The following is a 22784-nucleotide window of genomic DNA, read 5'->3' as shown; positions in this document are numbered from 1 at the left end:
CGCGGGACCTTCGTTGTGGCATGTGGGCTCTTTTTAGCTGCAGTATGCATGCGGGATCTAATTCCCTGACCAGGGATCGAACCCAGGCCCCCTGCATTGGGAGCACGGAGTCTTAACCACTGGACCACCAGGGAAGTCCCTGGCCCACTTTTCAACAACTTTCCCCATGGAAAAAGAGCATTAGTATGAAATCCTCACCTATTAAAGATTCTGGCATATGTTTCTTTGTGACAAGCAGAATTCTAAAATGGCCCCCAACAGTCCCACTATCCTGGTTGTATACACTTCTCCCAGTTCTTTAATCAAACATTAATCCAAGTCCTGCTCTGAAAGGATTTTGCAGATGTAATTAAGGGCATTCATCAATTTTAAGTTAGCGAGCTTATCCTGGGTGGGCCTTACCTAATCAGGTAAGACTTGAAAAGAATTCAGAGACTGAAAGCAACAGAGATTCTCGCTGATCCTGAAATAGTGAACAGCCAGGTTGTGAACTACCTAGGAAGGGGAATCACATGGCAAAGACATGAGGGTGGCCTCTAGGAGCTGGGAGTGGTCCCTGTGTGACAGAAAATGGCTGGTGGGCTTGCAACTGTAAAGAACTGAATTCTGTCACCAACCAAGGAGCTTGGAAGAGGACCCCAAGTCTGCTATGAGATCTCAGCCTCATCTGATACATTGAGTTCGGCTTGGTGAGACCTGAACAGAGAACCCAGCTAAACCTGTCCCCAAATTCCTAACCCTTGAAAACTATGAGATAACAAATGTGTGTTGTTTAAGCTGCTAAATTTGTGGTAATTTGTCATATAGCAATAGAAATGTAATACCCTCTTATACAGAGAGAATGATTACATAAAACCTTTCTTCAGATGCTCATATGCATTATTTACTCCTGTATTTCATCCCCCACCCTGCCCCGCAGTGAGATAGAAATCTGCTCATTTCATCAGTCACAGCTCTAAGCTTTTTGCTTTGCTGTTGAATCACTGGTTTTCCCACAACTGTTCTCATCCCTTGACAAAAATGTTCAACTTTCTTCTTAAACATACTGCAGACTCATTTGGAAATTTGCCTGCCAATTCTAAACCTTTCTCCAGATACTCCTTGCCCTACACATCGAGATTTCTTGCTGTTTACATTCTCTTCACCTCCCACACCTACTCAGCGAGGGGTGGGAAATCTGTATGCTGATAGCTGGAGATGTTATCCCTATCAGGAGAATTTCAGTGTTTTCTACAAAAGCATAAAATCTTCAGTAATAGAACAGAAGTCCTAAAAATGATTTTCAGACAGCAATATGAAGACAGGAGAAATTTGGGCAGAGGGCAGATGCAGAAGTATTTGTGACATCTGAAATCAATCCCTGGAGCTCATGGCTATAGGTAAGGTTAATATTGCAAAACAGGTCAGACCGAGTGCATACTCATTTTCCTAATCAAAAAACTTTCTTGCCTCTCATTCAGTGTCCCAACATTCAAGCCCTGTCCAATCTTTCTGGCCTCCCATCACTACCCTGCAAGCCCTGTGCTCTCCATCCAAGCAAGACTGCTCTCTGTTCTCCACCATTTCTCAACTCTGCCAGTAATGACCACGCCCATCTTCCTCTGTCAAAATCCCCCTCACCCTTTGTGACTTGCGGTTTGCTTTTCAGAAAGTTTTTGCTGATCTGTAGCTCTCTTTTCCTTTTGTGACACTTATTACAATCTAAGCAGCATTAAATTTGAATACTTCTCTTATCTCCTATATTATAAACTCCCACAGCACCTTGAATATTCCCTGGCACAAAATAAGTACTCAATAAATATGTAATGGATTGAATTGATTAAACAGACTGTTTCCCTTTTGTCACTCCAGGGAGTTCTCTCCCCTTAGCTGAGAGAGAGTGGACTTGGCTCAGGTATTGTCTCCTCTGCCTTTGAATTATTTTAGGACAGCAAACAGAACTGGTCTTTGGATTAAAAAAAAAAAAAGAAGATCGAATAGGCTAATTCAAGAACTCACAGTTTTTTTTAAGGACAAGTTTCAAAGTGGTTTCTTAGACGTTTTTAGTGCCTTCAAAGGTTAAAAAAAACCAAGCAAGCTTGATTTCTGTATCATTAAGTATTCTAGAAATTGGGAAAGAGTACTTAAAGATCTACAGAAATAGTTATATTTCTAATAAAAGTGAATCTGCCTTCCCCATGGGGAGTTTTCATTTATGCCTTGTCCTTAATTAAAGACTTCTCAGGATCCAGATGTAAAAGGCACTGGTAAAAATCCAAATGGTAAAATAAATCATCATTGTATGATCTAAGATTATATTCTAATTACTGACTATTGAATTTTTAAATAAGTAATTATGGATTTGTCAGTCAATGTCAAAAATTATATCCATAACAAAGAATAATACAGCTAACAATATTACATCCTTATTGTATTTTGTTATAGGGTAATTGCCAAGGTACATCCACTGGAATTATCACAATATTATAGACGTTTTATAAGTCCTATCCAAATCTTGAGTCACTCACATTTTTTAGTTTGAGAAATAATTTTTAGTTAAAATTAAGCCATAAAATAATTATATTAAAGATAAAATACTTCACTAGGTGATTAATCTACTACTATAATTTTTGCATGGTATTTAACCTCAGTTTCTTTTGAAAACCCTGTTAAATTATGTACTCAATAAATGTATGGTTTTGAGAATTTTAGATTAGTCCATCTTGATATACTCTAGTTATTCCCAGAACAAGTCAGTCAATCTTATTGTAAAAGACTACAATGTATATTTTTGTAGGTATAAATTTTATAGCCAAAAAATTATTTCTTTCTGATATACTAATGATTTTGTAGTGTATTGTTTGAGTGTATAGTCATACTGAATATTTTTTGGAAAAGAAATAAACAATGTTACAATTCCTAGTGACCAGCCCACATTAAAAATTATTAAATACATTATTAGACATCATGTGGTCAGAACTGAGTAAATTTTAATATGAGCTGTGCTTGAAAATAACAGTCTTTAAAAACTTCTGTTTCTTATTGTTTTTAGTGTATTTTTATATAATAAGTTTCACATATACATCTGACTGTACCTTTGGTCTAGGATACCATTGGAGACAAATGCCTAAGAGTTTTAGGATTAGAATAGAAGGTAATCTGACTTGGTTTCCCAAAATGTGTTTTCACTTTGGTCATGACTTAGACTGATTCATAATTATTAGCTATATACTATATACAGTTCTACCTACAATTAAAAAACAAAAATTCCAGATACCATTAATTCAACACATGTTTATTGTTAATCTGTTGAATCACAGAAATTGGTGCCAGGCATGGAAGGAAATCAAACAACAATATTTATAGAGAACAGTTGCAGCTTAGTATGCTATATCTCATTTGTTTTTTCAGCACCACAGCTTTTTATTCCCATTTTGTTGAGGAGGGGAACAGAAGTAGAAAGTTTATGCAGTTCCCCCAAATTCACTAAGCCAGTGGTGGACCCACAATTGTCGGTCCAGTTTTGCTGACTTCAAGTCCCACGTGTTTCTCAAATGTAACACGCTCCACGTGAATACCCTGATATTTCTTAATCAGAGCTGGAAATTGGGGCTATATGATTAATCTAATTATCTCTCTACATTTTTCTTTATGTTTCCAATATAAATCACTGTAAAAACTTGAAACATGGAAGGGATCCTGTTTCCTATCCATTCTTCTTAATTTTGAAAGATCTGGAGGAATAATGTTATTTATTAACGGAAAAAATGAAATCAGACAAAAGCCCTGGGATACGAAGACATTGCCAAAATGCCAAAACATTGTCATGTTTTCTGAATCTGTACATAGCTATAAAATTGTCAATGAAAGAATTATTCACCATGTTTCCAGTTTTTTCTCCCATCTCTTAGTATCTGTCGTTCATACTCTTGCCTGTCAGCTATTTTATGTTGGAGCCAGGATGTTCACTAGTCTTGTGGAGCCAGCAAATTTCTGTCTGCAATGAAAAAAGCTTCTCTTTTTAGATAGTCATTTTTCTTTTGACTACCTTTCTTTGCACTTTACTTCATTTAGGCTCAAGGGAAAACTGAAATAAAGTCATCTTTTTAAATGTTAAGTGTACATTTCATGTCTGGGGTCCTTGAGCCACTCAAGTTACAATGACAACAGTATTTCCACTAAGAGAAAATTGGTTGGTTTTTGACCCTGTCTCTAACAGAATTAGTATTGGTTGATTCAGAAACCCAGTCTTCTGAAGACACACACCTTCTGTTAGAGTTTGAGTTGAACATGTTCTGCCGTAATGCATGAAGTGTGATCACCTTTGTTTTAACAGGAGATACCCTAAAGTTACTTTTGCAAGTCTTGGCTCTCTAGGAGTAAGGGGCTTCTGTATATTATCCCTGACGAGTGGTTATTTTTTAAAACAAGTAATTAAACTAGGACAGTAGTTTATTTGGTAAGAAAAAGAGTTATAAAAATCGTAAAGGGGGCTTCCCTGGTGGCGCAGTGGTTGAGAGTCTGCCTGCCGATGCAGGGGACACGGGTTCGTGCCCCGGTCTGGGAAGATCCCACGTGCCGCGGAGCAACTGGGCCCGTGAGCCAAAATTACTGAGCCTGCGCGTCTGGAGCCTGTGCTCCGCAACGGGAGAGGCCGCGATAGTGAGAGGCCCGCGCACCGCGATGAAGAGTGGCCCCCGCTCTCCACAACTAGAGAAAGCCCTCGCACAGAAACGAAGACCCAACACAGCCAAAAATAAAAATAAATAAATAAAGCAAACTGTCAACAAGTAAAAAAAAAAAAAAAAAAAAAGAAAGAACAGTGAAGGTTTAGGTGAAATGCAATGAGGGAGAGATTCATGGATTTAAAAAAAAAAAAATCGTAAAGGATCAAGTTCCAACAGATAGAAGACCCTAGGAGAATATGAGAGATTACTATAGATTAATGGTTCCTTTTTCATTTGGAGAAAGAGAGAAAGAACAGGTAAGGGATACATAGGGCACTTCAACTCTATTTTGTTTTATTGCTTAAAATATATGTCATTAAAATATGATGAAAAGTTAACATTTATAAATTCTAGAGAATGCATACATGGGCATTTGTTAAACTACCCTTTGCTTTTCTGTAGTTTTGAAATTTTCATTGAAAAGGAAGGAAGGGAGGGAGGGAGGGAGGGCGAGATAAGCAAATAATTCATTATTGTTATATTTTTCTCTGAATGGCAAAAGGTAAGAGAGAATTATTTTTATTCTGAATAATCAGAGGAAGATTGGTATAACAATAATGTAAAACCAATGAGATTAATTTGTAAATGAGCAAAAAAACAGGAAGAGTAACTGGAAAAACAACAAAATAAGTACATTTTTTAAAATCTTGGAAACGTATTATGAACACTGACTCGTAAAGAGGTTGGACAGGTTATAAGTTTTGTTTGTTTTTTCGGTTTTATCCTTTAACTCGATTTATGTCTGGCCCTTACTTAGAGATTTTCATTTAGGAGATTAAGTTGCACCTGTGAACTGGCATCAAGGAAATTAGAGCATTAGAGCATTCCATGTGAGTATCTATTTTATCATCTTAGCAGCTACTTCAACGTTTGTCTTCTTCACACTTAAGGCAAAAGAAACTTCCGTGACTGGGAATGGCTTTCAGACATTTGAGAACAGTAATATCAAAGAGAGATGCTTTGTGTATAAAATGGGGAGGGGAACCCCCAACAACTCCGCACTAGGAAGGTGATTATGTCTTGTCTTATTAACTAATCCTTTGGTGGAAAGGATTTGCCTCGAGGGCATTTTATAAGCCCTCATTTCACACCCTCATCGTAATGATCATTTTCTCACTCAGCTGTCCAACTGCTGACATTCTTTGCATGAGACGACAAGCTGACTCTGATGAGGAGCTTAATTTTCCTTTATTTTTATTTTTCATTTTAGATAATAGGTCTTCATAATAGAGAGCTAACAGCTTTACTCAATAATTCATCAGCAATTTTCAACATGCTCAATAAATGTATTTTGATCTAAAATAACATCCTGGACATGCATTTTAAAAAATCACAAACTTTATAATTATTAAAAGTTAAATACGGGCTTCCCTGGTGGCGCAGTGGTTGAGAGTCCGCCTGCCGATGCAGGGGACACGGGTTCGTGCCCCGGTCCGGGAGGATCCCACATGCCGCGGAGCAGCTGGGCCCGTGAGCCATGGCTGCTGAGCCTGCGCGTCCGAAGCCTGTGCTCCGCAATGGGAGAGGCCACAGCGGTGAGAGGCCCACGTACCGCAAAAAAAAAAAAAAAAAAAAGTGAACTCACACTTATAGAAATTTTGAGATTTTGGAAAATATAGAAGTGCTTGAAAGAAGAAACTAAAAGTTACTCATAATCTTACAACTCATCTTTCTGTTAATATTTTTATATGTATTCTTATAGTTTCCCCCCTACATGTATATATTCATGAAATAGCAGGGATTTTTTTTCTGTGTACACAGTTGGGATTATTAAAATTTTTTATAAGATGGTTTTATCATTGTGCATATATTTGAAAAACAACCTGTTTTTAGGTTTCTAATGAACACCTTGGTCACCAAATATTGAGCTGAAATGGAGTAGTGGCCTGTCAGGAAAATTCTTAGAGTGTGATGGAAGTATATTAAAAATAGTCATTTTTAAACATACAAAACACATAAAAAACATTATAACAGTGTCAATTTGCTCCATAAACCTCTGCAAAGTTAAAGTTGCATGACATGGTTAAGCTCGTTATTACAAACTCTGTGTGATATTAATGATATATCTAAATATACTCTGAGGAAATGGGGAACTAATGTTTATTGAGCACCTACTGTGTGTCAGGTAGAGTGCTGAATAGTTTGCAAAGACTGTCTGATTCCTATATGGCATTTATAGGGTGAAGAATGAGGTGTCTAGTGTCTGTACCCATGAAGTGGGAAAGAAATAATGTAGGTTCAAATTCTTGCAATTCAAGGAAGGAAAAGACAGAGGGTGGGTTCTGATCAGAGATATTTAAATTCACTGTTGAGTCAAGGTAAACTGCATAAGTCCTCTATTTTCTCCTTGTTTGGAGTATGGAGGCACAGCCTTAGTGAGTATTAAAATTTTATCTTCTGTTGGGTAGATTTTTGCCTTATAAGACTGCAGTGCAGTTTATTTCGCATAAAAGTTATCCTAGCCTCTGCTGTATTGGGATTGCTCCACGCATGTCATTGCTTACCGTCTAGAAGTCTCTCTGCCTTCTTCTGATCTAGAGGTAATAGAAGACAACTCCGGAATACATTTCCGTAAAGTTATAATTGGATATGCAATGGGCTTACTTCACAAGTCATCTCAATGCAAAGTGGCAAGTCATTTACTGTAGTTACAGGAAATGCGAAATGCAAATTTGATCTGGTGTGTGACAAGTTGAAAGCTCTATTTTGTTGCCCATGTTGTAGAAATAGCTTGCTGTTTGCACATGGTTTTGGATAAATTTTTCACTAGGAAGTGACTTAAGGTGGCCGTAGACATAATGGTGCTCTTATGTTTGTGACTGCCTTAAGTAATGTGTCCTCTACCTTACCAGGGAGAGATGTAACAAAATCACTATGCATTCATGAGGCTAAGGCCTTCGTTGGGTGGACATTGGTAGGATATTTCTTTATGTGAATATTTGTCTTAATTAAAGTTAACTTCTGCCCAACAACAGCTGGGGGTACTTAGAATAATTTCCTTTGTTAACATCTTACTTTTAGTCTTTAACTGTCTCTTTGGATTCTTACAAGAGAACTCTGTTGTGGAGTGGTTTTTAAGAGCACAGGCTCTGAATTAGCTGCTAGAGGATATGAATTCTAGCTTGAAGTACTAGGCATGATACTTTGGGCAAGGGACTTAACTTGTCTAGGCCTCGTTTTCTCCACCAGTAACATGAGAATAATAATCATCCCCAATGTATGGGGTTGTTAGGAAGGTTAAGGCAATGCATATGGAATTCTCAGCACAATGTCTTACTCAAGGAATGAAGCCCTTAATAATCTCGTCAAGTGGGTGAGGTAAATATGAAGGAGAAAGACATCTAGAAGTTAAGTAAGATGCTTGGCCTAAGGCCACATAGTTGCAGAACTGGAGTCAGATCAACCATTCCCATTTCAGTCTTCATTTCAAAACTGCTTGGCTTTCTTAATTAAACACATATGTGCATATGCAGCTGTTGACTCTTAAATGTGATGTTTCATCAACAAATGTAATTATGGGGCATACACATTGCAACAGACTAGTCATGAGGCAATGCAGCTCTAAAAATGGGGCTTATCTGCGCCCACACGTGGGAGCACAGACAAGCCTGCTTCTACATTCAGAATGTGCTTGTCTCAAAGGAAGCCTTGGACTCTTGGCCCATACTTTGCTTCCAGTTATGATTCTGTCATGACTTGGGCATTTACTCAGAGCTTCAGCTTCTTCACAGTAAAATAATGGCACCTGCCTTGTAGTGTTATTAAGATTAATCAAGACGCAGTGGAAATCCTTAGGACTGAAGCTGGCACAGAATAAGTTCCTAATAAATGTTAGCTAATATCTTTACTGTTGCCCTTGCTGATGGTGGAGGTGCCAGTGGCGTTTATAGAGAGTCAGATGGGGAAGACTTCAAGTCTTTCCTGACCAGCCAATTAAAATGTTGGCTCTCTTATTTTCTTTATAGCTCTTGTGGCTATCCGACCTAATCTTTCTTACTTATTGTCAGTTCCCTGCTGCTAGAATTATGTTCCACAGAGGAGGGAACCCAGGACAATGCTGGACACATAGCAAGTGTCCCACTAACAGTCCGTAGGTGAATTAATGAAAGGAAGAAAGATGAGAGCAATAGGAAAGAGGAGGGGGGAAGTAACCTATGGGAGCAAAGAAGGAGGGAATGGCCTGTTTTCCTGATTTCTCACATGAATTTCGGAGTCCATCCATCATCAACCAGCATTTGTTAAAAAGGAGCAGCTGCCCAGAGGAAGTCAGCTTAAGAAATCACGGGTAATTTTGATAGAACACAGACAGTTTTTAAGTGTCTTTCTCCTCACTCGGGATAAGTATAACTTGTGTCAACACACTTGGCTATGATCTGAGTTCATGTCAACTTCCATCCCTCAAACCTCCAAGGCTTTTACAGGCCTGTCAACGAGATCCCATTTTCCAATATCCTAATTCCCCCCCCCCCCATATTGGAGTTCAGAGTTTCAGTTCATCAACTTCAGGGCAGATGCCTTTAAAGATCTTGTCTGTGTGCATGAGAAGCCTGCCAGATGCTTATGGGCATTACATGAATTAATACATATATGCGAAACAATTACATTAATGAGTGGCACACAGCAACCACATCATAAATGTTCCCTATCGTCATTCTTATTATGGTCATCATTATCCATTCATTCAAAAAGGATTTACAGAGTACCTTAGGTGCCTATAGATGCTCTAGACTCAAGATATTCAAAGGTAGACTAAACAGATGGGGCATCTGCCTTCATGGAGCTTATGATGTAGTGGAGAATTCAGAAGGTGAAGTTGGGCAGAGTAGTGAATGACTGAGCTCCCCAGATGGGTGGTTGTAGTCTACACTCTTGCTGGGGACAGGCCCCCATCTGCCTTGTTTCACACTGTTGCTCCAGTACCTTCTGAAGAGCACAGTAGGCACACAGTTCATGTTGGAAGACTAAATAACCACATGAGTGAATTTCTGAGACGGGGCCCAGTTGAGGGTGGGCGTTACAGGTTCAGGGTTTAGGCTGTGTGGGCACCTACGATGTGAGCTCTGCAGTTTGTGGACTCTGTGTTTATGTGGCAAAGTCTGGCTTAGAGTGCACGTGGGTGGACGTGGAGCAGGGGATGAGGTTGTGAGAGTGTGCACCAGCACGAGTAACACCTGTGTGTGTGTGTCAGCTAACAGGAACAGCAAAGTCTTTGGTTGTCCATTTTTGAGGTAAATCTGGACCCTTGTGTGAGGTCAAGGGTACAGTTCTGGCCTCAGTAAGTGAGGTATCAGCCAGGGGGCTGTGCTATGAAGACAGGGTATGAAGAGTATTTTGCAAGGCGAGTCTGATCTGTCGTGTAATTGTGTGTGATGCAAATTAAGGGTGGATAAAAAGCAAAATCTAGGGTGGTAGATATGAAGTAAGAATGGGTTGAAATGTGTGAGTCAGTTACAGGTTTTTGTGATTGTCAGTGAAGTAAGCTGGTCTGTCTGTAGGGCTCTGTAAACCAATAATTCGGGAGTTCATTATGCGAGGGTGCAGGTTTGTGAGGCAGATCCTAGAACTGGGAGCAGTTGTGAGACAATTCTAAGATTAGGATGAGACAGGTCTGGAATTGTGAGTCTGGTAAATCTGAGTTTGTGCGTGTGTGTTGCTCTAAATCAGGAAGGACTTGGCTTTTAAATCAACCCACCTGAGTCAACAAGGTTTCTTTACCTTAGTAGGGCAGAGAGACTTGTGTTTGGAAGGCCAACGCCGGAATGAGTGTGTGTAAAGCAGGGTTTGTGCACACGTGTGAGTGAGGCGAGTTCTTGAGTGTGAATCTGAGGGTTGCTGGGCGAGCGGGAAGCGTGCGTGTGTGCGCGCGCGCGCGCCAAATTGGATTTCTCCTTTGGATGGGCGGCGGGGAAGCGTGATCGCGGGAGGCCACACGTTAGGGTCTGGGCGCGCAGGAGGTGCGGCCGGTAGGGCGGGCGAGGCGGGCGAGCAGAACACGCCGCCGCTCCGGCCCCCGCGCCGCGCTCGCTGGCTCGGGGCTCGCAGGGGACTGGCAGGAACCGGAGCAGCACTGCCGCCTCTGGCGCGAAGGCTCAGGCGCCTCCTCCCTCCCCAATCACTGTGGCTCGGCGCACGCTGCCGGCGGCTGCCCTTTCCGCCTCTCGGGAAGAGGACCCGTGGGCCACTGTCGCGATCCAACCATGGCCTCGGGCCGCAGAGGCTGGGACAGCTCCCACGAAGACGATCTGCCCGTGTACCTGGCCAGGCCGGGCACCACCGACCAGGTCCCGCGGCAGAAGTACGGCGGCATGTTCTGCAACGTGGAGGGCGCCTTCGAGAGCAAGACGCTGGATTTCGATGCCCTGAGCGTGGGGCAGCGGGGCGCGAAGACTCCCCGGAGCAGCCAGGGCAGCTCCCGAGGCTCGGGGAGCCGATCCGGCGCCGAGGGGGACACACCGCGCCGGGGCCAAGGCCGAGAGGAGAGCCGGGAGCCCGCGCCCGCGTCGCCCGCTCCCGCTGGGGTGGAGATCCGGAGCGCCACGGGCAAGGAGGTTTTGCAGAACCTCGGCCCCAAGGACAAGGTAGGTGGGCCCGGATCTCCTCTCCGCCTGCCCTCGTTCCCTTCCCAGTCCGGGGCGCCATGGCCCAGGCGCAACTTTCTCCTGCTCACTTTGCAAGGGGATGGAGGACTAGGGGGAGGAAAAGGGCATCCTCCTCTGAGTGCAGCGAGCCCTCCGGGCCCGGATCTGGATTATTCGCGCGTGTCTTCAACTGTAGCATCTTAGTGCGCGCGGGACGGGGTGCGTGGGTCCCCTCGCCTCCCTGCCGCATCACCAGGCTATCGGTTCTGTGTGGGTGTGTCAGCCGGGCCAGCCCAGGAGGGCTGAGTGATTTCCAGCCCTTCTCTAGGTCTGAGTACCCTTCAGCACAATTGTCTTGGTCTTCCCTCTGACTCTAGATTAAATCTCAGCCCAGGTCACCAGGGCAGAGGGCAGACTGGTCCTGGGAAAATGGGGTCATCTCCATAGTACCCGGATGAAAGTACAGGGTGGGCGGTCTCCCCTCTCACTCTTCCGACATAAGCTCTGTCCCTGAAACTTTTGAGTGTGGAGCCACTAGACTAAACACCCAAAACCCCATGCCTCTCTTCTGTCCTAGATCAACATTTCACATATGTGTTTGTAAAGAGTATATTTGTGTAGGTAGCTTGGCACAAGACTGGGGATCCAGCTGTCTTTGGAAGAGTATTAATTGTATTTTTTTTAAAATAGGCGAGAGGATTAAGGGTACACGTTAAACCAGCGCGAGCTGCAAGTTCCCTGCTGCTTTTCCTTGTGCCAAAGCCAATTTCTTGTGTGTGTGTTTTTTAGAAACTCATGTCACACTGAGCTGACTTAAGATATGGCACTGAAACCCAGCTTGCCCTGATTTATTTGTTTATTTCATAGAAAATCAGGACCATAGTTCAGAAAATTCAGGGCCTGGGCAGAGTCGGAGTATTCAGTTCAAACGGACGCTTTTGAGTTGGGGGAACAATAGTAATCAGATACCTCACCCTTGTCTAGATAATGGCTGCAAAGTCCAGCTGCATATATTATACTGCACTAATACTGTTATGAATAACAACCTGAAATGGAAATGTTTGCCTGAGAACAATTACAGTTAATGCTAACCCAAGTTTTAGATGTTTTTCCATTAAAATGCAGCGAGCCAGTGAAAGGACAGGACTTCTCTGCACTGCGTGCTTTTTGGAAGTTTAAAAATAATAAAGCTTTAAGTATTAATAGTGGGAAAGAAAGTACCGAAATTAGTACTGTTTTAAGGTGCCTTTGGGGAACAATGTCATTGTGCCTTGGAATCACTTACTTAGTTTGTGATTTTCACATCATCCTTAGTATATGGGATTTCTCTAGGCCTTGCTCAAATACCCTTCTAGGAAAATCTTCTGATCTTTTGGAAAGGGTTTGGTTGATTTCTAAACTGAAGAATGGCCCTAGGGAAAGGTTGTTGCCTCTCTTCAGGTCTGACTTTGATCAGTATTGAAATGTTCCCTTCCTGACTCTAAGGGGTGGGAGAGGTGATGGAAAAGGTCGGTAACAATTGCCCTGAGTCAGTGCTATTCCCTTTGCTGGAACACCCCTGATGTAAGCCAGATAATATGCCTGGTTTGCAAGATTTAAGAATGGTAACTAGAGAAAGGGAAAATGTTCCTCTTTTAAACCCAACAAGTCTTTCGTTTTCCTTCCTTTTGCAAACCCTGTACTTTTGCCTCTTAATTGAAAAATAATAATACAACCAGGATTTCTAGTGCTACATGGTTATTTCTAAGTTTGGGTTTGCTGTCAGCTTCATCCAGACCATGTTATTATCTCTAATTTGGTTGAATCACACTGTTAGAAGAGACAGCAGAGGTTATCTACTTCTGAACTTGATTATCTCCTTGAGGATAGGGATCGGGTGTTTGGATTTATCTTTGTGGCTGAAATGCCTGGCACATTGGAGGTGCTGGATAAAAGTTTGATAAAACCCCCTTAATGAAGCCATCTCTTTTGCTACATAGGTACAAAATCATCATCTGGCCTCTGTTTAAATACTGCCATTTTCAGGGAGCTCACTTCTTCATGAAGCAATTTTGGATGACTTTACGTTAAAAAAATTAAATAAGCCCAAGTCTACCACCTGTAGTTTCTACAAACTATTCTTAGTTCTGACCACTGGAAATATAAGAATAACTATGTTTCCTTATTCCGAGATATCTTAATCATTTTAGGCATGTAGGCTTGTGTATCTGTCAGAAAAGGTGGGGTAATGCCACAGTAACAAACAGTCCCCAAATCTCAGTGGCTTAATCAAACAATAACTGTTTTTTGCTCCTGCTCCTTGTCTGTGATGGATCTGCAGGGCCGCTCTGTTCATTATTGCTCCTCAGAGACCTAGATTGATGGAGGTCCCATGTCCTCACATCCATGGTGGGAAAAGCACGTGGTAAATTGCTCACAGACTCTTAAACTCCCACACTGAAGTCACGAGCGTGACTTATGCTCATATTTCATGGGCCAGAGCAAATCATCAGTCCATGTCCAACTTCAAAAGAACTGAGAAAGTACAATCTTACTGGGATCCTGTAAGACAGAGGTTAGAAATATTTGGGAAATAGCTTTAAGATCTCTCCCAGATCTGGGGTGCATTAGTGGGATGAAAACTGGCTCAACCCTTACAAATTATGTGACCATAAATGTGTAACTTATTCTCTGTGCCTTAGTTTTTCTGTTTTGCAAAATGCAGATAACAGTGACTGCTTTGCGTATTGTGCTCAATACATGTTTGTAACTGTTACTCATTGATTTTTACTGCCTTTTATATGTTTTAGAGCAATTATAACATTCTTCCTAAAATTCTCTTTTTTAGCCTTATTATTCCTAGCTTCTTCAGCTCTGCATTGTATGAGCCTTTTATCACTTGGATTTCCTTTTCAGGTTATACTATATTTTGTAAATATTCTTTTGAAAATATAGTGCCCAGAACTGAACACAGTGTTCTAGATGGGATATGGCCATGGCAAAATGCATTAGGCTAGATACTTTCTGTGATTTATACACAACATATGTTTCTGTAGTAAAGATTACACATAATAATTCATTAATCCATGTCCTACTGTTGTCTCCATAATAAACTCCATGTCATTCAGCCTTCAGAAACTTTTCCACATAAGCCAGGATATCTACATACTATGTTGGTACAGTTGAACTTAAAACAAGACCAAAAGGAAAAAAATATTTTAACTACAGGATTTTATTTGTTCCCTCTGTAATATTCATCACCATTTTGCTCATTTTTCTATTATAATGATAATTTTGAAGCTTAATTCTATAGTACAATATCCCTTACTCCAGTTTTGGACTATCTGCAGATTTGATAATATCTCTTTTTGAGCACTCTCTATGTGCTTGACATCTCTATCTCTATCTATTTATCTATGTCTTTTCCGGACATGTTGCTGTAACGCAAGGCAAGGACGGACCTTCCCACTACATACACCTTAGAAACCGTCTCCATCTCCCTGCCAGTCCGTTATTCAGAATTCTTGGAGCTCAGTTGCTCAGTGTTTGAGAACAGTTGCTGCAAGATCCTTATTCTTCCAAGTTGATTTTGAAGCTATAGAAAGAGGTTTTTAAAATATCATGATAAAATTAAAATATGCTTTGTCTTTAGCATACCTAGTTATTAATTCCCACCTGAAGGAAATGAGTTTAGTCAATAAAAGAATAAATTATGAAAGGGTTAAATAACAAAAGTGTTTGGCAGAATAAAAATGTAAAAAATGTCACTGAGTTATACTCCAAATGCCACGTTCCAGGTTTGAGGTATCACTGGCTGTTTCTATTGTGGTTCTGGATCTATTTGTAAACACCTTATTAAATTATGTATTTACATTTTTCTCATGATAGGCATTCATACTGCCAAACTCTTCCACACAACTTTTTGTTTATGATTTTTGACAGTCAGTACATAAAAAAGCAATTCTAAGTGAAAAGTAAATATTTTTTTCACCATTTGTCAAGATGGTTTCCATGCATGCAGAAAGGAAATCACTTCTAGCAGTGAGGAAATTACTAAAGGGAGGAGAATTATGATATATAGTCTGCCAAGAGCAAATGATTCTGCAGACTCTGTCATCCAGTGAAAACAAAGTAAAGACATTATGATTATGTGGGTCTATTGATAACTCCCTTTCGGGAACTGGGGGTCATTTCTAGTTCCCTGCTTCTCACGTGGGCCACTTTTGTGCAAGATTTTTCCCTATGAAGTCAGCAGGGCTTTGGGGTCTAGGAGGAGAGAATTTGAAACAAATGAGCTGTGCCTCTTACCTTTTACCATTTGTCTTTGTTGTCCTGGGTGATGGTTTTCAAAATGATTCGGAGAAATTGAAGTCTTCCTCCTTAACCTACACAAGGGAAGACAGCTGGCAGTAGGATTCTAGGCTTATAAAGGCCTCTCTAGTCATCCAGATCGAAACCCTGTAGTGTAAATGAATTTTACAAGGCTGCTTGGACAAACTAAAGTTTGCACTCAGGCTGGGAAAAAAAGTTCTTTCTTACCTGGCCCTCAGGCCACACTTGAATCTGGGAGTACATTTACTTAGCCAAACTTGGATGTGTTTGAAACCATTCAGAACTTTAGTTTAGTCTGACAGTAGGCATTTGAGGGACATAAAAAATGTGCCTTCTGAGTAATGCTGCGATTGGCAGAGTTCCCTCAAAGTAATGGGCCCTGGAGACAAGGTTTTGCTGACGGCTCTTGTAAGTAATGTTTTGGAAGCCAGAGGATGGTCTGTGATACTTTTCTGTGAGTGATTTCTATAGCTGATTCTCTTTATGATTAGTTTCCAGTAATCAAATTATGGTCCTGTGAGACAGTGGATAAAGCTTCCTAGGAAGAGGAAATCTGGCCAAGGGGAATGGAATCCTTGAATGCAAGTTCAGCCCTTCTTTTGCAAGAGGAAGCAGAAGGTCTATTTGGGTGTGGAAGCACTTTTAAAAAACTAAACTTTCAGGAAAATGTCATGTTAAAATGTATCTGTACTCTTCATGTGGACTCACGTGGCATTCAAAAAATAGTTCAACTCCATCAAAAAACAGTGAGATGAGGCAGAAAAAAAGACAACTGGATAAAGCATTAGCTTCCTTTAACCAGCTAGCTATACAATTTAGGCAAGTTACCCCCCTTTTCTCTGAGTTTTAGTTTCCTCCTTTCTAAAATGAAGGGGCTGGACCAGTGGTCTATAAACTTTTCTGATTGTGTACCTTTATGCAAAAATTTTTTGAGCATGCTCTCTTTCTATATATGTGTATATATATGTATATATACATATATATACACACATGTGCATATCTATAAATTACATATACAAATAATATATTAATATCTTATGACATTATTAGATACAAAGAAAAAGTACAAACTAAAAAAGAAGAGATATCATCATAAATATAAATCCTGATATTTTTTTCTTGTACCCTGATGGCTCATCTTGCCCACCCAGTTGGGTGAGTGCTTGTAAGTCTATGATCTTTGGAACAAAGCCATGGCAGTCAGTGGTTCTCATGTCAATATAATAGTCATTCATGAGTTCACTGTCAGCCTGAGTCCTTCAGGGACATATCATCTTTTATGGACCAGTATCTAAGAGAAAAGTTCCAAACCATTGAAGGCTTGTGATGAAGCTGCAGGCCAGGTGATGGCTAGTGCTCAGTGTACTCTTTATAAGTATATGTCTGGGGTTGGGCCACTGGGGTGTGCATAACAAGGGTCACCATCAATACGATGAGGAGTCCCCAAATCTCCCTTCATGCACTAATTTTCTCTTTTCTCATTGATTCAAGAACATTTACTAAGCACCAGCTATGTAGGTGAGCAATCAAAAACTAATGTTAGAGAAACAAAGGTGAACCAAATAGATACACGTTCGGAAAACATAAACTGCCTTTTGTCATAATCTCTTAGAGAAAACTGCCATTAACACAAGAGTGTATTTTCTTTACTCCAAAATAAAAGTGGGAACATGCGGTATTATCTGTTTTTAAACAGTTTTTTTTTTTTACCACTTTTTAAAACATTTAATAAACTTTATTTCTGAGAGCAGGTTTAGGTTCATTGCAAAATGGGGTGGAAAGTACAGAGATTTCCCATATTTCTCCTGCACCCACTCTTGCATAGCCTCCTCCATTATCAGCCTCCCCCACCAGAGTGGTATATTTGTTGCAATTGATGGACCTATTGACACATTCTCATCACCCAAAGTCCATAGTTTACATTAGGGTTCACTCTTGGTGTTGTGCATTCTGTGGATTTTGACAAATGTATAGTGACATGTATCCATTAGTACAGTATCATACAGAGTATTTTCACTGCCCTAAAAATCCTTTGTGTTCCGCCTGTCATCCCTCCCTTTCCTCTAACCCCTGACAACTATAAATATTTCTGCTGTTTCTATAGTTTTGCCTTTTCCAGAATGTCATACAGTTGGAATCATATAATATCTAACCTTTTCAATTGCTTTCTTTTACTCAGTAATAGGCATTTAAATTTCTTCTGTGTCCTTTCATGGCTTGATAGCACATTTCTTTTTAGCACTGAATATTCCATTGTCTAGATTAACTACAGTTTATTTATCCATTCACTTACTGAAGGACATTTTAGCTGTGTCCAAGTTTTGGCAATTAGGACTTAAAACTGTTGTAAACATTCATTTGCAGCTTTTTGTGTGGACATAATTTGTTTTCTATTTTATTATTTATTTTTTAAAATAGATCTTTATTGGCGTATAATTACTTCGCAATACTGTGTTAGTTTCTGTTGTACACCCAAGTGAATCAGCCATATGCATACATATATCCCCATGTCCCCTCCCTCTTGCGTCTCCCTCCCACCCTCCCTATATATATATATATATGGGATATATTATTTTTGATATAAGTAATTTATGTCTTCTCTTTTTTCCTTAATTAACCTGCTTAGATACTTATCAATTTTATTGATCTTTTTGAAAAATCAGCTTTTGGTTTAATTTTCTCTATTGCTTTTTTTTTATTTAGTTGATTTATGTTGTAATTTTTATTCTTTCTTTTCTTCTCCTTACTTTGGATCTAATTTGTCTTTCTTTTCTAGTTTCTTAAGATGGAAGCTTACACTATTGATTTTAGATCTTTCTTCTTTTCTAATATATGCATTCAGTGTTATAAATTTCCCTCTAAGCAGTGCTTTAATTGCATCCCATGGATTTTGATATGTTGTATTTTCACTTTTATTTAGCTCAAAGTATTTTAAAATTTCTTTTGAGCTTTCTGCTTTGACCCGTGTGTTACTTAGAAGGGTGTTGTTTAATCTCCAATTATTTGGGGGATTTTCCAGCTATCTTTATATTATTGATTTCTAGTTTAATTCTATTGTGGTCTGAGAATATATATTATATGATTTCTGTTCTCTTAAATTTGTTAAAGTATGTTTTATAGCCCAGAATGTGGTATATCTTGGTGAATATTCTGTGTGAGCTTGAGAAGAATGTATAGTCTGCTGTTGTTGGATGAAATAGTCTGTAGCTATCAGTTATATCTAGTTTATTGATAGTCCTGTTGAGTTCAACCATGTCTTTGTTGATTTTCTGCCTGCTGGATTTGTCCATTTTGGATAGAGGGGTGCTAAAATCTCTAAGTATAACAGTGGATTTATCTATTTCTCCTGGCAATTCTATCAGATTTTGCCTCACATACTTTGATGCTCTGTTTTTAGGCATGTATACATTAAGAATTGTTATGCCTTCCTGTAGCATTGACCCCTTTATCATTATGTAATGCCCTTCTTTATACCTGATAACTTTCCTACTTTGAAGTCTGCTCTGAAATTAATACAGCTACTCCTGCTTTCTTTTAATCAGTATTAGCATGGTATGTTTTTCTCCATTCATCTACTTTTAGTTTATATGTGTCTTTATATCTAAAGTTGATTTCTTGTAGACAGCCTATAGCCGGGTTGTGTTTTTTGACCAACTCTGACAATGTCTTTTAATTGGTGCATTTAGACCATTCACATTCAAAATGATTATTGATATAGTTGGGTTAATATTTACTGTATTTGTTAGTGTTTTCTACTTGTTGTCCTTGTTCTTTGTTCTTATTTTTGTCTTCCATTCTTTTTTTGCCTTTTATGATTTTAATTGAGCATTTTATGTGATTCCATTTTCTCTGTTTTCTTCGCATATCGGTTATACTTCTTTTTTACTTTTCTTATTGGTTGTACTAGAATTTGCAATATACATTTACAACTAACCCAAGTCTGCTTTTCAAATAACACTGTGCTGCTTCACAGGTAGTACAAGTACCGTATAGTAACCAAATATTCTCATTTCATCCCACATGTTCCTTGTGTCATTGCTGATATTCATTTCACTTATATATAAGCATAAATAAATAAATAAAGGAATACATTTTTGCTATTATTATTCTGAACAAATTGTTACATATTAGATCAATTAAAAATAAAAATTTTGGGCTTCCCTGGTGGTGCAGTGGTTGAGGGTCCGCCTGACGATGCAGGGGACACGGGTTCATGCCCCGGTCTGGGAATATCCTACATGCCGCGGAGCGGCTGGGCCCGTGAGCCATGGCCGCTGAGCCTGTGCGTCCGGAGCCTGTGCTCCACAACGGGAGAGGCCACAACAGTGAGAGGCCCGCGTACCCCAAAAAATAAATAAATAAAAATCTTAAAAAAAAAAAAAAAATTTATTTTGTCTTCACTTGTTCCTTCTCCTGTGCTCTTCCTGTCTTTATGTAGATCCAAATTTCTGAGCTATGTCATTTTCCTTCTCTTCGAAGAACTTGTCCGAACATTTCTTACAAGGCAGATCTATTGCCGACAAATTCCCTCAATTTTCATTTGTCTGAGAAAGTCTTTACTTCTCCTTCACTTTTGAAGGATATTTTGCAAGTTCGGATTTCTAGTCTGTTTTTTTTCTCTCTCAGTACTTTAAGTATTTTACTCCATTCTCTTCTTGCTTGCATCATTTCTGAGAAGTCAGATGCAATACTTATCTTTGCTCCTCTGTAGGTGAGGTGTTTTTACCCCCTCTGGCTTCTTTCAAGATTTTTTTTATCTCTGATTTAATGAAATTTGAATATGATATGCCTAGGTGTAGTTTTTTCATTTGTTTGCTTTGTGATTTTGGCTTACCATTCTGTGAGCTTCCTGGATCTGTGGTTTGGTGTCTGACATTAATTTGGGGAAATTCTCAGTCATTATTGCTTTAAGTATTGCTTCTGTTTTTTCTTCTCCTTCTGGTATTCCCACTATGTACATGTTACACCTTATGTAGTTGTCCCAAAGTTCTTGGATATTCTCTTCTGGTTTTTCCTTCTTTTTCAATCTTTTCTCTCTTTCCTCAGTTTTGGAAGTTTCTGTGGTTATAACCTCAAATTCAGAGTCCAGGTTTTCCTCAGTTGTATCTAATCTACTAAAGAGCCCATTAAAGGCATTCTTCATTTCTGTTACAGTGTTTTTGTTCTCTAGCAATTTTTTTTTGATTCTTTGTTAGAATTTCCATCTCTTTGCTTATATTATATCTCTGTTCTTGCATGTTATCTACCTTTTTCATTGACACCCTTAACATATTAATCATACTTTTTCCAAATTCCTTGTCTGATAATTCCAACATTCCTGACATATATGACTCTATTTCTAATGCTTATTCAATCTCTTCAAACTGTGGGGTATTTTTTTGTTGGTTTGTTTATTTTGCTTTTAGTATGCCTTGTTATTTATTATTATTATTTAAAATTATTTATTTATTTGGCCGTGCTGGGTCTTAGTTGCGGCACACAGGATCTTTGTTGCCGCATGCGTGATCTTTAGTTGCAGCATGTAAACTCTTAGTTGTGGCATGTGGGATCTAGTTCCCTGACCAGGGATCAAACCGGGGCCCCCTGCATTGGGAGCATGGAGCCTTAGCCACTGGACCACCAGGGAAGTCCCTGCCTTGTTATTTTTTTTGAAAACTGGACACAATGTACTAGGTAAAAGGAACTACAATAAATAGACCTTTACTAATGTGGTGGTAAGATGTGGATGTAGGGGAAGCATTCTGTAGTGCTATGATTAGGTCTCAGTCTTTTTTTTTTTTTTTTTTTTGCGTTACATGGGCCTCTCACTGTTGTGGCCTCTCCCGTTGCGGAGCACAGGCTCCGGATGCGCAGGCTCAACAGCCATGGCTCACGGGCCCAGCTGCTCCGCGGCATGTGGGATCTTCCCAGACCGGGGCACGAACCCGTGTCCCCTGCATCGGCAGGCGGACTCTCAACCACTGCGCCACCAGGGAAGCCCTAGGTCTCAGTCTTTTGGTGAACCTGTGCCTCTGAACTGTGAACTTCACCAATTTCACAGTCCTTCCCTGCCACCTATTAGGTGGGACAGGATGGCTGGAGGGGGCTGGAGTTGTGTATTTTCCTTCTCGCACACAGGAGGCTGGAGGTGGCTAGTGCTGGGTATTCTTCCTCCCTCTCAGGGAGGTTAGGCTCTGATAAATTAGTTACTTCTGAAGGCAGGCCTTGTTAAGAAGAACAGAATGCTCTGGTGTATTTCGAAACGGTTCTTTTTCTCCTCCCCCTGCCAGAAGCAGCAGGGGATTTTTCATTCTGAGGACCAGGGAAAGCTCTTGGAGGTAACAGTCACAGAACTGTGAGGGTTCTCTGTTAACTGGATAACTGGGTCCCCTGGAGTTTTTAATTCTCACAGTTGTCCACGCTGAGCCTCCAGCAATTCATCAATCCCAGTTCAGGTTTTCCTACCTTGGCACTGGTTCCCTTGGTAGTGTTTGCTTCTGATTTTCTGTTCAGGTAAGTTGTGATTCTGTATTCACCTGTTTTCTCCAGTTTGGGGGGCAGTGGTTTTCCCTGTGTCCTCACCTTAAGAGTTGTTTGTGTGTTAGTTTGCTCAGCATTTTCCTTGTCAGGATGGAGTGGCAACTTCTTAGCTCCTTACATGTTGGATCTGAAACCCTAAGCTATTTTTTTAAACTTAAGTTATTATGGCGTCTTTACAGAGCATCAAAGATTTTCCAAAATATAACTTATAATAGCAGTATAGTACTCTACTGTGAGGCATCACATATTTAATCACTTATGCCTTTTAATTGGACATTTATATTTTTGTTTTCAGTTTCGACTTCATTTTTACTTTCTCTTCTTTTGCTACTGCAAATAAGGAAGTGATAGACCTCCTTCTAGCTAAATCTTTTTGCATATTCACTTCATTACCATTTGTCAGTGGAAAATTCCTAGAAATGGACACCTGTGGTGTGGTCATTTTCAGCTGCAGGAACACTGAGTATGGAATGGTTGTTTCCTATGTGAAACTTCACGGGCAGGATTCTGCAGTGTATAAAGCCAGGAAAGTATTTTGTGTAAATTCTGTAAGAAAGACGGGTACTGTCTGGGCCAAATTGCTCAATAGCAGATGAGATTAAGGGGACATAAAGCCAGGTAAATGGGGACAAAGCAAAAGACATGGGAAGAAGATGATTTTAAATCTTAG

At 40.0% G+C, this 22784-nt stretch overlaps 1 protein-coding gene across 1 annotated transcript in view; it reads left to right on the top strand.

Annotated features, from left to right (window-relative positions):
• The first annotated feature begins 10611 nt into the window (after nt 1–10611).
• DPYSL3 (dihydropyrimidinase like 3) overlaps nt 10612–22784 on the top strand; it is a 114925-nt gene continuing 102752 nt past the window's right edge. Inside the window, exon 1 of the mRNA XM_081233590.1 lies at nt 10612–11284. Coding sequence (XP_081089716.1) covers nt 10904–11284 — 381 coding nt within the window. The 5' untranslated portion in view covers nt 10612–10903. The remainder of the gene's footprint in view (nt 11285–22784) is intronic.

This window comes from Mesoplodon bidens, assembly GCF_964165515.1.
Source record: "Mesoplodon bidens genome assembly, chromosome: 4".
Taxonomy (NCBI): Eukaryota; Metazoa; Chordata; class Mammalia; order Artiodactyla; family Ziphiidae; genus Mesoplodon; species Mesoplodon bidens.
Note: the sequence above shows the minus strand (reverse complement) of the source record. Positions and strands in the feature narration are given on the sequence as shown.